This window comes from Paralichthys olivaceus, chromosome 2, assembly GCF_024713975.1.
Source record: "Paralichthys olivaceus isolate ysfri-2021 chromosome 2, ASM2471397v2, whole genome shotgun sequence".
Lineage (NCBI taxonomy): Eukaryota > Metazoa > Chordata > Actinopteri > Pleuronectiformes > Paralichthyidae > Paralichthys > Paralichthys olivaceus.
In genome coordinates this window covers 2,583,018-2,595,456 of record NC_091094.1, presented here as the reverse complement: position 1 = coordinate 2,595,456, position 12,439 = coordinate 2,583,018, and the positions used below count along the sequence as shown (strand labels likewise).

At 43.3% G+C, this 12,439-nt stretch overlaps 1 protein-coding gene across 11 annotated transcripts in view; it reads left to right on the top strand.

Moving 5' to 3' along the window:
* LOC109644230 (glutamate receptor-interacting protein 2-like) overlaps nucleotides 1–12,150 on the top strand; it is a 175,875-nt gene extending 163,725 nt beyond the window's left edge. For all 11 annotated transcript variants that reach the window (XM_069516231.1, XM_069516236.1, XM_069516186.1 and 8 more), the window contains exons 16-25: nucleotides 172–317; nucleotides 1,505–1,649; nucleotides 3,565–3,704; nucleotides 4,228–4,422; nucleotides 4,654–4,813; nucleotides 5,588–5,702; nucleotides 5,854–6,067; nucleotides 6,149–6,339; nucleotides 7,946–8,092; nucleotides 8,289–12,150. In XM_069516231.1, coding sequence (XP_069372332.1) covers nucleotides 172–317; nucleotides 1,505–1,649; nucleotides 3,565–3,704; nucleotides 4,228–4,422; nucleotides 4,654–4,813; nucleotides 5,588–5,702; nucleotides 5,854–6,067; nucleotides 6,149–6,339; nucleotides 7,946–8,092; nucleotides 8,289–8,447 — 1,612 coding nt within the window. In that variant the 3' untranslated portion in view covers nucleotides 8,448–12,150. The remainder of the gene's footprint in view (nucleotides 1–171; nucleotides 318–1,504; nucleotides 1,650–3,564; nucleotides 3,705–4,227; nucleotides 4,423–4,653; nucleotides 4,814–5,587; nucleotides 5,703–5,853; nucleotides 6,068–6,148; nucleotides 6,340–7,945; nucleotides 8,093–8,288) is intronic.
* Nucleotides 12,151–12,439: the final 289 nt, after the last annotated feature.

The following is a 12,439-nucleotide window of genomic DNA, read 5'->3' as shown; positions in this document are numbered from 1 at the left end:
ACTAGGTTTTTTAAGTAAAGATTTCATTATAGATTAGTAGTATTTAGTAGTATCAGTAGTATTTAGTAGTATTAGTAGTAGTGCTGTGACACACAAAGCTAATTTCCTCTGTTTCTACCCTTGTGTCTCCTCCTCCTCCTCCTCCTCCTCCTCTCTCCCTCCCCCCTTCAGAACAGGAACACTGGAGCCAGGTGATAAACTCTTGGCCATCGACAACATCCGACTGGAGAATTGTTCCCGAGACGACGCGGAGCAGATCCTGCAGCAGTGTGAGGAGCTGGTCAAACTGAAGATCCGCAAAGACGAAGACAACTCAGGTGCACGTGTGCATGTGTCCGGGAGCGTGATGGTTGTTTCACTGCGTTACAGAAGATGATGCTTCCTTTATCACTGCAGCGTCGTTAAAGAGAGGTGCACTGACAGGGTTCGGCCACCAGGCGGTAATGTTGTCCAGGGTTTTCTGCTGCTGCTGTGAACTGTCTCCATGAGCAACACTGTGAAGACGCATCTTCACTGATCCCAGTGGAAAATAACAAATGAACTGAGTGTGAAGCAATAATCACAGTAGAAGATGCGTTTAAGATTCATGCAGCTGGACGTGGCGGTCGTGTTGTGTTCCCGAGGCGTCACGCGGCCCGAGGGCCGCTCCTCAAGGCCCGCTCGGTCACATGTCTTACGGCCGCCATCTTGGATCTGTGCGAACTTAACTGATCGTGTCTGAGTTGTGTGTCAGTGTTCCTCTGTGTGCGATGTGAGGTGATGTAGCTGAGGGATTGTGTAATCGTGTTAGATTATGACTCAGCGTATAATCACATTCTCATCCCTCAGACATGCACCATGCACACACACACACACACACACACTCACACTCACAAATTCTGATTTCATGGGACATGATGACAAGGCAGTCTTTGCCTGGTTACCATGGAAACTGCATTTCTCACTGGTGTTGTCTTGAGAGTTTTAACATGTTTTTTGAATGAGGTGTGTGTGTGTGTGTGTGTGTGTGTGTGTGGTAACATGAGGTTGTTTGGACAAACTGTCATAACATTCTGTTATCAACATTTTTTTTAATTATTTGAGAGCTTTTCATTTTCAAACACAACTGCAACAATCTTTTATTCATTTATGAAAGACGGAGATTCAGTCACTCTTTGTGTTTGAACTAGTATTTTATTCAGCACGGTGATGGGGGCAGAGCACTAACACACGTCATTGTGTTAAACACACACGTGTGCTTACTGACAGCGCTGCGTGTTAAAGCTTCTCAGTATTACTGTAGATCCTCGTCTGTGTTCTAATCTGTCAAACACATTTTCCATAGTTGTAAAAAAAAAAACTCTGTATATGATGGAAAATTCCATCGGCTAGTGAACATGAAGTGTTTATAGTGTGTGTGTGTGTGTGTCAGATATTATCTGTACTTTAGAGCTGATGCAGTGGAATATAACGTGTGTGTGTGTGTGTGTGTGTGTGTGTGTGTGTGTGTGTGTGTGTGTACCAGATGAGCAGGAGACGTCGGGCAGCATCATCTACACAGTCGAGCTGAAGCGGTACGGAGGCCCTCTGGGTATCACCATCTCAGGCACGGAGGAGCCCTTTGACCCCATCATTATATCAGGCCTCACCAAGAGAGGCCTGGCTGAGAGGTGCACACGCACACACACACGCACACACACACACACACACACACACAGTCTTTTCTTGGAAATCTAGGTTGCTAGTTCAAGCTGTGCAGTTTGTGATCGCAGTCTTCATGATACACTGGATATTCATACTTTTTGTATTTGCTGCTTCGGCACCTGAACATGTTTGATTCCTACAAACAGATGTTTGTTCCACCTTTTCCACTGTTTCACTGTGACTCATGAGGACGTTGATCCTTGTTGATGTCTGTGTATCATTCCTGGAAGGGTTTTTATTGCTGCTATCGATGAGTTCAGTGAGTGTTTGACGTCTCTGGATCAAATGAAGGGCTGGAGTTTCCAAAAGGCTCAAAGTTGGATGCCAGACGTATAAACAGAGCATATAAACTTTGCTAACCAGCTGCAGGGATGCCAATTCATCTCAAGAGTTAATGCGAACGTCAAACTGTTGAATAACAATAGTTCATTTTTAATCTCGTAGCCCAGTTTCTGAGTATGAGTTCGACTCTGGAGGCAACAGCCAACATTTGGGGCGTCTGGTGCAGACAGTGGATGTCCCAAAGTTTCTCTGACCCTTTAACACACGACTTGAATGTTTCTACACAGAAAACACAAACAGGGATAGTTTCTGTGGGTGTTTTAGGTTTTAGACGATGTGATTCATCAAACTAGAAACAAAAACCAGAAGCTTTCAGGCCTCATATCTCGTCCCTCACCTCAGATTCTGCTTATTCACATGAATAATCTGTTTTTAGAGATGAATAAATATCACTCCCCGACTCATGCCTGATATTTTTCATCAAGACCCATTTATTATTCCCTAAGAAATCAGTGAAATTGACAAAATAAATGTGAAAAGGTGAAGAAATGGTAGCAAACAAACGGACAGTGGAGAATATCATGATATCGGTTAGTGTCCACAGCGGCGAAGAGACTGAGCAAACGATGACATAATGGTTTCCCTGAGTCATAATCATCCACTGGTGAATTCAGCTTAACTCCAGTTCACCACACAACATTTAACTCACAGTGAAATGTCAGCTCTCATGTCCACAGCTCACGTGTCTCCACAAAACACACACACACACACACTCAACGAGGCAGCTTACAGCTTACTGCCTCCACACACACACACACACAAACACACACACACTCTGTGACCCCATTTCTTGCAGTTTGTGATGTAATTGTTCTATTTCCTGTTCAAAAGTGTTGTCGATAAAGCACTTTGTCTGGGACCTGTTGGCTAAAAGCTCTATAAATAAATTCGGCTCAGCTTGACACAGAACAAAGTGCAGGAGTACGGATGATGTCTACATCGCTGCATCGCTGCCACTCGCCGGGAAATATTCACTCCGACCCGATTCTCTTTTTTTTCCTCTTTGAGCTCCAGTCAAACAGAAACTCCGGGACACAGAAAACCTGTCGACGCTCACATCTAAGTTTACAGAATGTACGAGATAACCGCAGGTTGTGTAAAGTTGGACGACTCAAAGCGAAGCTGAAGCGTGTGATCGCCAGGTCATAAATACAGGCTCCTCCACGTTGTTGGATTGGACACGGGCCAAACTAAAAGACAATATTAAAACGAATTTTTCTCAAAGATGGTTTCTCTCATTGCAGGTAGTTCTTTGTCAGAGTGTTTTCCAGTATATCTGGATTTAATCAAATATTAAATGATTTAAAAATGGGATGAAATATCACGATTGACTCCCAGTTGGTCGGCTGTACCTCGTTACTGCAGCCACATCCCTTCTAATGTCATTGGCGTCCATCTTTATTTATGGTCTACGTATGTAACTCATTTGCAGGTTCGGGGGACGATTGTGGTTTTGTTTCAATATCAAATAAAAACACACACACACAATGGCTGTGTGTCCCTGCTTGTGTGAATGTGTGTGTTCTGCTGCGCGTGCAGGACGGGGGCGATTCATGTCGGGGATCGGATCCTCGCCATCAACAGCGTCAGTCTGAAAGGCAAACCGCTGAGTGAGGCCATCCACCTGCTGCAGATGGCCGGAGAGACGGTCACCCTGAAAATAAAGAAACAGCTCGACAGTGAGTTTTAAAGCTTTTTGATGAACGTGATAAACACTTTGTGAACAACAGCTTTTCAGACCATTAGAATAAATAGTGATTAGTGTTTAAAACATTTCATACAGAGACTCACACAAAGAGTTTTCTTATCATTAATTATAATTTGATGTACTCACATACGCATTTTTATTATATTAATGTTTATCTTATCTTATTGTTCCGTCTTTTATTACTTACTTGTATTTGTTCGACTTAACTTAGTGTTTTTTAATGAAGCTCTCCTGCCGAGGTTTTTCACAGGATTGTATTTATAACCAGTGAGAGAAAAAACATCTTTGAATCTTCAATCAGCTTCTTTTTAAGACTAAAATAGTGAAGCATTACTCGACTCTCTTGTGGTTTGAACAAATGATCTAACGTTTCCTCCTGTAATGAAGTTTTTGCGATTCAGAAGCGATCGAACCCTCTGACCCGTCTGAAAATAGACCCCATGTCTTAGGATTTCTTTGTTGTCTAAATCTAAATCCAACTTCTTCTGTCCAAGACCTGGAGGAGAGGAAAGCTGCAGATGTAGAAGACACGACAGAGAACGAGCTGAGCGACCCCGACGAGGACGACTTGACGGACAGCCAACAGACCAACAAGCTTTCCGAGCTTTACTCCACAACCATCCCCAGCGTGGACTCTGCCATGGAGTCCTGGGATGGCTCGGGGCTGGACGCAGGATACGGCAGCCAGGGTGAGTGCTGGATTAACACGTGCAGACTCAAAGGTCGGAGTGGACATAGCGCTATAAAAGGCCAGAGAGCGAGCACACGTGAATTCAATCTTGCATGTGGGATTTGTTCCGGTGATGCTAATCTGTCAGCTGAGCCTCAGGAAAATCCTTCGTAAACAAGAAGAAGAACTGAATGATGAGATTTTCTTTTATGAAATGTTTATGTACGTGAGACCTTTCCTCCTCCTGCAGGTACGTACAGTAATCAAGCAGTCGGCATCACCCTGCACCCTCACGAGTGGCGTAGTGCTAAGCAGCAGCAGCGCGGCGCCACACCTCCTCCTGGACACCGGAAGAACTACCCCTTCAGCGACGGAGGGTTCAGTGAAGACGACTGGGACAAACCACCGGGGTAAGACTTGGTTTTACATTTTTAACAACCAGTTAAATATCCTGTGGATTTTTATTAATTTAAATTTTATAAACTAATATATTCCAAATACGGGGGCCACCATCTTGCACTGATGACGCAAGTCAGTTCACCTGAAAATGACCGAAATCACGTTTGGGAACATTTATTTTAACGTCTAATTTAATTCAGCTTTGAAACCGAAACGTGTGTTTGCCTCTGTGGTTGGCGCGAACGCAGCGGAACCAGGAGTTTGTGTGAAAGTGCAGATTTGAGTGTGAGGTCTGACTCTGAACGATGGTGACAGAGGATCTGAAATATCTGTGTGTTCATAGTTGTGCATCAGGAGGTTAAGCCTTGTGGGGATAGCAACATTCGCTGGGGTTATATAACACTGCTGCTGCGGGTGGAGAGAAAAAAATCATTTGCACAGTGAAAGTGAACTAATCTTGTCAGTCGAGGGTATTCAGTGTAAAAACAAAAAAAAAGATTACTCATGTTGGATTTACCCACAACGACCTGCCCCGTCCTGTCCTGGCAATTCTCTGTGTTCAGAGCGGCTTTGCTGACAACGCTACACTCACGCTATAGTACATATATAATATAACGAAGAGGAAGTTATGCCTAGTACACATTTACTGTCGTGACAGTACAGAAGACTGTCCAGAGACCGAGAGGCAGGTCCATGAAAAAGTTTTGGTTGAAAATGTGTCTTTCAAATATCCACCACAGTGAGGCAGCATGTTTTCGTGAATTTGTGTTTTCGTTGTGCGACAGGTTCATTGGCCAACAACCGGACGGTATTCTGTTGGATCCCGAGGACAGTTTCTGGTGTCAGGCGCTCGAGGATCTGGAGACCTGCGGCCAATCAGAGCTCCTCAGAGAGATCGAGGTCAGTTGGCACGTTAGCATCCTTCATCAAAATGGTCAAACTCCCAAAAATTTACCACAAATTAAAAATAAAAAAACGTTTTTAGCCAAAAAGTCATAGGTACCTACTGTTTTATTAAAAACTTAGTTTATGTGTACATTTGTTTTCGCAGGCGTCCATCATGACAGGCACGGCCATTAGTCTGGGCGTAGACGGCGTCAACAAGCCTCCAACTGAGCCCATAATGAGCCACAACAGGATGAGCCCACTGCGGAGAAACTCTCTCCTGCACCAGGGAAACCTGCTGCACCAGGGCACACACCTCCACCAGGGAGCCCACCTGCATGAGGAGGCCCACCTGCACGAAGAGGCCCAACTTCACCAAGGTCAGTGGTGAGACGAGACAGAACCGAAGGTTGTTGTTGTCTAATAGGAGGACTGACAACAAACCTGTCATTTCCTCTCAGACTCCCTCCTGCACCAGGAGATCCATTACAACCAGGAGGCCCTGCTCCACCAAGACAACCAGTCCCCTCTCCTGCACCATGAGCCCAAACCCAAGGCCTCGCTGAGGGTGTCGGAGAGGACGTGGGAGTCTCGACGGATTAAAGAGGAGATGCAGGGCATTCTGTCCCCAACGCCTCTGGAGCTGCACAAGGTGAGTTCAAAGCTGTGAGGGAAACAGAAGTGATCGCTTCTTTCCTCAAAGATCAACTGGGTAAATCCCGTCGAGACGTCAGTGAGAAGATCTGTCCTCTGTCTGAACAGGTATATCGTCCTTCTGTTTTTCTCCCTGCACGGTGATTCAATCTTTGACATCGCGAAAGCGCCCGGAAACTGAAAAGTTATCTCCCGCTGTCTTGTTGCATCTTGCAGACAAAAAAAGAAAATGGCTGTTACACATTGCTCCCAAGATGAAAAAAATAAACAGTAAGCACACAAACCAACGCCAGGAAGTTCAATGTGCATCGTGATGTCTCGCAGGAAAAGGTGCAGCGTCAAGATAAGAAGAAACGAGAGCGTTCACCTCGATGTCGTGTTTCCATCACCGTCTATCTGAGCCAGAGCTGCTTGAATCCGTTGACATTTCAGACAAAAGCCAGATGTTTGTGGGTATTAACCTGTTTCCCTCTGCTTCCAAAATTCAGATTATGATTAACCTCCACTCCTGCTGCGAGTTCTGTCTACTTGTGGAAATGTGAAGACAAACACATTTTAAAATGTTGTGAGGGGGAGTTATGTAACGTTCTGTCGGCGGCACTGGGACATTTCTCAGCGGCCCTCAGGGTTGTTTTGTTTCTGAACATTCAACTTGTCCAACGATAACACAACGAGCAGTAATGGAGTGGAGAGACCTCTCCGAGTCCACACTTTCGTTTTTTTTTTTTATCATCCAGCGAGTGAAGCTCCGTAAACCAGAAACCATCAGATGATATTATCACTGCTCACGTTAACGGATCACAGCTGGAACAAACCCCCGTCCCAGGGCTGCGGACGACGGGCCGTCCGCCACTGAACACAACGTTCAGCTGCTTCGACTTTATAAGGTCATAAAAAAACGACCTCTTGAGGTTTTTTTTATTTTTAGGAAGATGCTACATTTCTACAGCGCGGGGGTGTTACGTCATGAAGTGAGGAATGTTCTGCTCGTCGGCCCGGGAACAGAATGAGAAGTACATTTGTTATCCGGGGAGAGAGTACATTAAAGTGAATCCTCGGCTGTTTTACTGATGGACTCGTTGGCCGTCAGCCAAAGTGTTACAGTCTTTAAATGGTGCCTCATTAAAAGATCATGTAATATTCATATTTCATACTTTCCAGCTTTTTGTCAACCCATATTTCTGAGCAGAACATCTGGGCCTCATTACTTATTGTAAAAATATCCATTTTGCATTTATCTCTCTGACACTATGGAATGGTGCCTGTTCATAGACGTGGTCGTCAGGCTTCAGTGAAGCGATGCCACATCATAACACCAGAGGTTGATTATTTTAAATCATTGATTCTCAGGATCTCAAAGTGTAAAGTCTCACGTGGAAGTCTCAAAAAAAAGTATTTAGATGATCTTGTCATTTAGTTGACAAAGTGTTTTAATACATTGCTTGTTACTAATTGTTCCCCAGGTTCCAGATATACTTCATTTAATTATTACAAGTTAATGTTATATACTTCAGAGTATATGAATATATATATATGTATAGAGTATTAGTCCTGTTTTTCATTGAAGTTTAAAGAAATGAGTTTCCCTTGTTCCTCTTCTGCAGGTGACCGTGATAAAAGACCCAGAGAGCGACGACTTCGGCTTCAGCGTGTCGGACGGCTTCTTGGAGAAAGGAGTTTACGTCAACATGATCAGACCTGATGGACCAGCTGACCGAGCCGGGCTCAGACCCTATGACAGGATCCTGCAGGTAATGATAGAGATAAGGACGGCTGCAGGAAGAGAGCTCGGTGGAGGTGGGACTTCAGATATTAGCTCGAAGGATTAATCACTAAACACTTGTCTTTAAAAAGCCAAACAATTACAACATGGTTCAGTTACTATGGGATGTAAAATTCAGACCTTGAACCTGATTTCTGACGGTCGTAACGTTTCCATCCGTCCAGGTGAACCACGTGAGGACGAGGGACTTCGACTGCTGCCTGGCGGTGCCTCTAATAACAGAAGCAGGGGACAGACTGGAGCTCGTCATCAGCCGCAACCCACTGGCCAACGACGACCCGGAGGACAATAACAACACTTTGGACCATCCACTAGACCTGTAACACACACACACACACAAGGACATGTATCTCCAGACACACACTCTGTCTCACTCAAACTTTAAGGAGACAAACTTTAAAACTGGTGTAAACTTACAGTATAGCTGGAACTGGCCCAAACACACACACACACACACACACACACACACACACACACACACACACACACACACACACACAATCCAGCAGCTTGCAATAATTCAACTTGTCTCTACGAAAGCGCGGCCAGTTTGCAGAGAAACCACCAGAGGCTCCGTGACGACTCGGCTCGGAAGCCTCACATCGCTGCTCGAGCACAAACGACCACTGACTTGGGACGTAAAACCATTTTAACTGATACAGATTTTTTTTTGTTTCGTTTTTTTTTTTTTATTAAAACAAACCTGAAATTTGAGCAAAGTCATTTCAGCTGCATTTCGATGCGAGGCCACAGCTTTAGAGAGATGTCCAGTGCTGATGGCTCCAGATGAATCTGCCTTATTACACATTTTAGGAATTTTAAAGTGCAACTGCTCTGATTCAGAGACGACAGCCTTGCTTAGGTTTCAGATTTAGTTTTTTTTTTTTTACATTGTGTCTGTACAGATGTAGCCATATTGCTGCTAACATTCTGCTCCAGTATTTCTGCTCCGATGCAATTCCCATGAGTCACTTTCTGGAAAAGGGTTTTTTTTTCCAGGTGTCCAGTTCTGTACTCGTACTTCTATATATCGGATGTTTCACCACGTTGATTTCAAAAAAGGGAGAAAATCTGAATTTCTGCCGTCATTAACGATCGACTACCGAACTCTCCCTGCGAAAAATCTTTTCTCTCATGGCAGCTGTGTTCGTTACGCAACACCTCGTTAGACCGTTGAATGTGCCGTGTGTAGCACTCCTGAGAAATCCAGTTCCACGTTAGATAGTATTCTTTAAACACTGTGTTACACTGCGAAACTAAATCCACTACAACAGGAAACAGGTTAAAGCCTGTGAGCTTGAGAAAAGCAGATGGCAGATAAAACTAAACACCAATGCAAACGTGTTTATCCAACATGGTTAATCTTTGCATTAGACAAACATGTTACATAAGAGCCGTTCGTAATGCCCACTGGAATACATCATGATTCTCCTTAGGACCAGTGCTGAGCCGTGAAAACCACACATCCACTCTCTTTGCAAGCTGCTGCTGAACAACTACGAGGTTTCTACATTTTCCTGCAAGATGCGATTTAGCGTCGTTGCTCCTCCTTCTACGATTAGAGCAACAGAAACAAGCAGCATCATGACAGGGAGCGACATGTTTCAGGGGGCAACCCGTGCTTCAGACGAGGCCATGTAACGAGAAGATATAACAACATGTTTCGCAAATGATTTTTCAAAATGCTGCACACAGCACTTTCACGTGGTTCCAATCATGAACACACACACAAATACAGATGATGGTGTCATCTGCGAACAGTGTGACTGAATTTGTCAGGCGGCAGATGAAGCACCGAGCTGTTCAGACCGTGTGTGTTCGACTTAACATTCGTTCACGTTTCTGGATGTTTGGATTTGTTTTAGTCCTGAACTGTCAAAAAAAAAAATACGACACCACAGTTGTTGGATTATTTCAAAAGTAATAATTCAGTTCAGTCGATTATATTATTAGTTAACTACGTTAGCGACTATGGCGAGAAATCCAAAGTTATCCCCCCCCCCCCCCCCACCTCTCCACGCTTCCTGTTTGGTTCTGTTCGGGAACAACAGATTCCTTCCTCTTCTGTCAACTTCTGATTTTCATGGTTTTCTCGTGACTCCTGCCAAAATCTTGTGCGATTCATCTGCGGATCGGCAGCTGCAGCCGAACACGTGTGTACGTGTGACGGAAGGGGGAACGTACACAGGTCGGAAGGTGACATGTGAGAGACGTGTGTGTGCAGAAGTGTGTAAAACACACATGAAAAATACACATGAGTGAAAGAGAGAGAGAGAGAGAGAGAGAGAGGGAACAATCACAACCTCTGTTCTCTCGCTCTCTTTCACTTTGGTTGGGTCTCTCACTCTTTCCTCACATCGTTACATAACACAGTTAGAATCCAGCTGCCCCCCTCGAGAACGCCCCTATATGTGTGTGTGTGTGTGTGTGTGACTTTTTATCGTCATGTGTGCATCTGTGTGTGTGTGTGTTGGTTTCTGTGTGCACTATATACATGTGTGTTTACATGTGTGCATGACTTTTGTTTTTCCTTCTGAACGCGCTTCAGCTCGTCTGAGCTTTCGAGCACGAGTGTTAGCGCCTGTGTGTGTGTGTGTGTGAGTCAGAGCGAGCGGCAGGTGGTGTACATTTCATTGTACAGTGGCGATTGTCATCAGGGCTCGTCACCCGAACCCCGATGAGACAGAAAACACGTCAGACTCAGTTTTTGTGAGCGAGCGAGCGAACAACAACAACAAAAAGAAAAAGGGACTTCAACCTCTTTCCAAGCACTTACTACAAAAAGAGAAGCACACTGTTGAATACCATGCACTGTAAGTATTTTCATGTACAACGTTAAAAAAAAAAAAAAAAGAGTGGGTTTTTTTTTTTTACGCAAAATCAAGTGGCCAAAAAAAAATGAAATGAAAATATCCATGTTTTTATAAACTCAACAAAAGAGAGAGACGTTTAAAAGCCTTCCAAACTGTTCTGTTGGTTTTCATGTATGTATGTAAATACGTATGTGGTCGGTCATACTCCCTATGCATTTCTGGGTCAAAGGTCAGTTTAAAGCCAAAATCCAGAATCGTAACACAAGTGAAGTCAAGTTGTTGAGGAAATGAAAAAATATGTTTTTAAGTGTGATTTTATTTCAGGTAATTTCATGTTTACAGTTAAATGGTTTTACGACTGACACTGCAAATTATACTAGTTGCTAATAATTCAATCTGGGTGGAGAAAAATTATTATTGATCCACAATTCAATTTCCCTGAGCAGAGAAGAAGCCTGGAGAAAAGGTTTTAATTCCTCATCTCTCATAACGACAGCGGGTCCAACAAAAAGTAATTGTTTTGAAGTATAAATATCTTGTTGAACTGAAAACGGTTGTTTTACGTCATGGCCTCATCTTATTTTTTATTTATTTTTTTCTTATCTGATCTAATCAATCTTGGAATTTAGCAACGAGTCTGCTCTCCAGAAAATGAAAAATGAATTCATCAAATTAGCTTCAGAGTCGAATCACGTGGATCGATTCCTGAAGAGCCTCTGTGACTTTCTTGCTCAGAAAACTTTGCAGTTATTTTACCAGATTTCTGTGTAAACATGAATTTAACTTGCAGCAAACTGTCTGTACACAAAGTAAAGAAATACAAGTATTTTCAATATTTGCTTCACATTTCTGATCGTTACACGTTTGTCTTATTTTGAAAAGATGCGTTGACAAGTGGCATCGGACTGTGTTACGATTCCGGACCGGGCGTCTTGTGACGTGTGCGATATGTTGACATTGTGGTTTGTTTGTTTTTTCAGATTGTGTAAAGTTCTATTCTATGTAATATAGTATTTTTCTATGACGATATTCCAGAAAATACAAAACAAACATTATGAAAAGGGAAAATAAAATGTATAACTTTGTCGTTGTTGTCATTTTGTCTTTTTTTTTTTTTTTTTCATTTTCTATGAAACAAAGCGTGTACTGCTATACTTCTCATTTTGAGAAGGACATGAGAAAAAAAAATGAAAGAATAAAATGTCTAATTTTACGACGGAGGGGTTTGTCGTTATTCTGGTGCCTCTCGTTGAACTTTGATGCAAAAGTATTGATTTTTAACTCTGTGATTAAAAAGCATGTGAGTGAGGGAAGACTACACTTTTTTAGATTGTCCTGAATATGTTTTTATGTTGGACACCGACATAAAGACACACGGCTTTGTGGACAGAGACACAGACATAAAGACACACGGCTTTGTGGACAGAGACACCGACATAAAGACACACATCTTTGTGGACAGAGACACCGACATAAAGACACACATCTTTGTGGACAGAGAC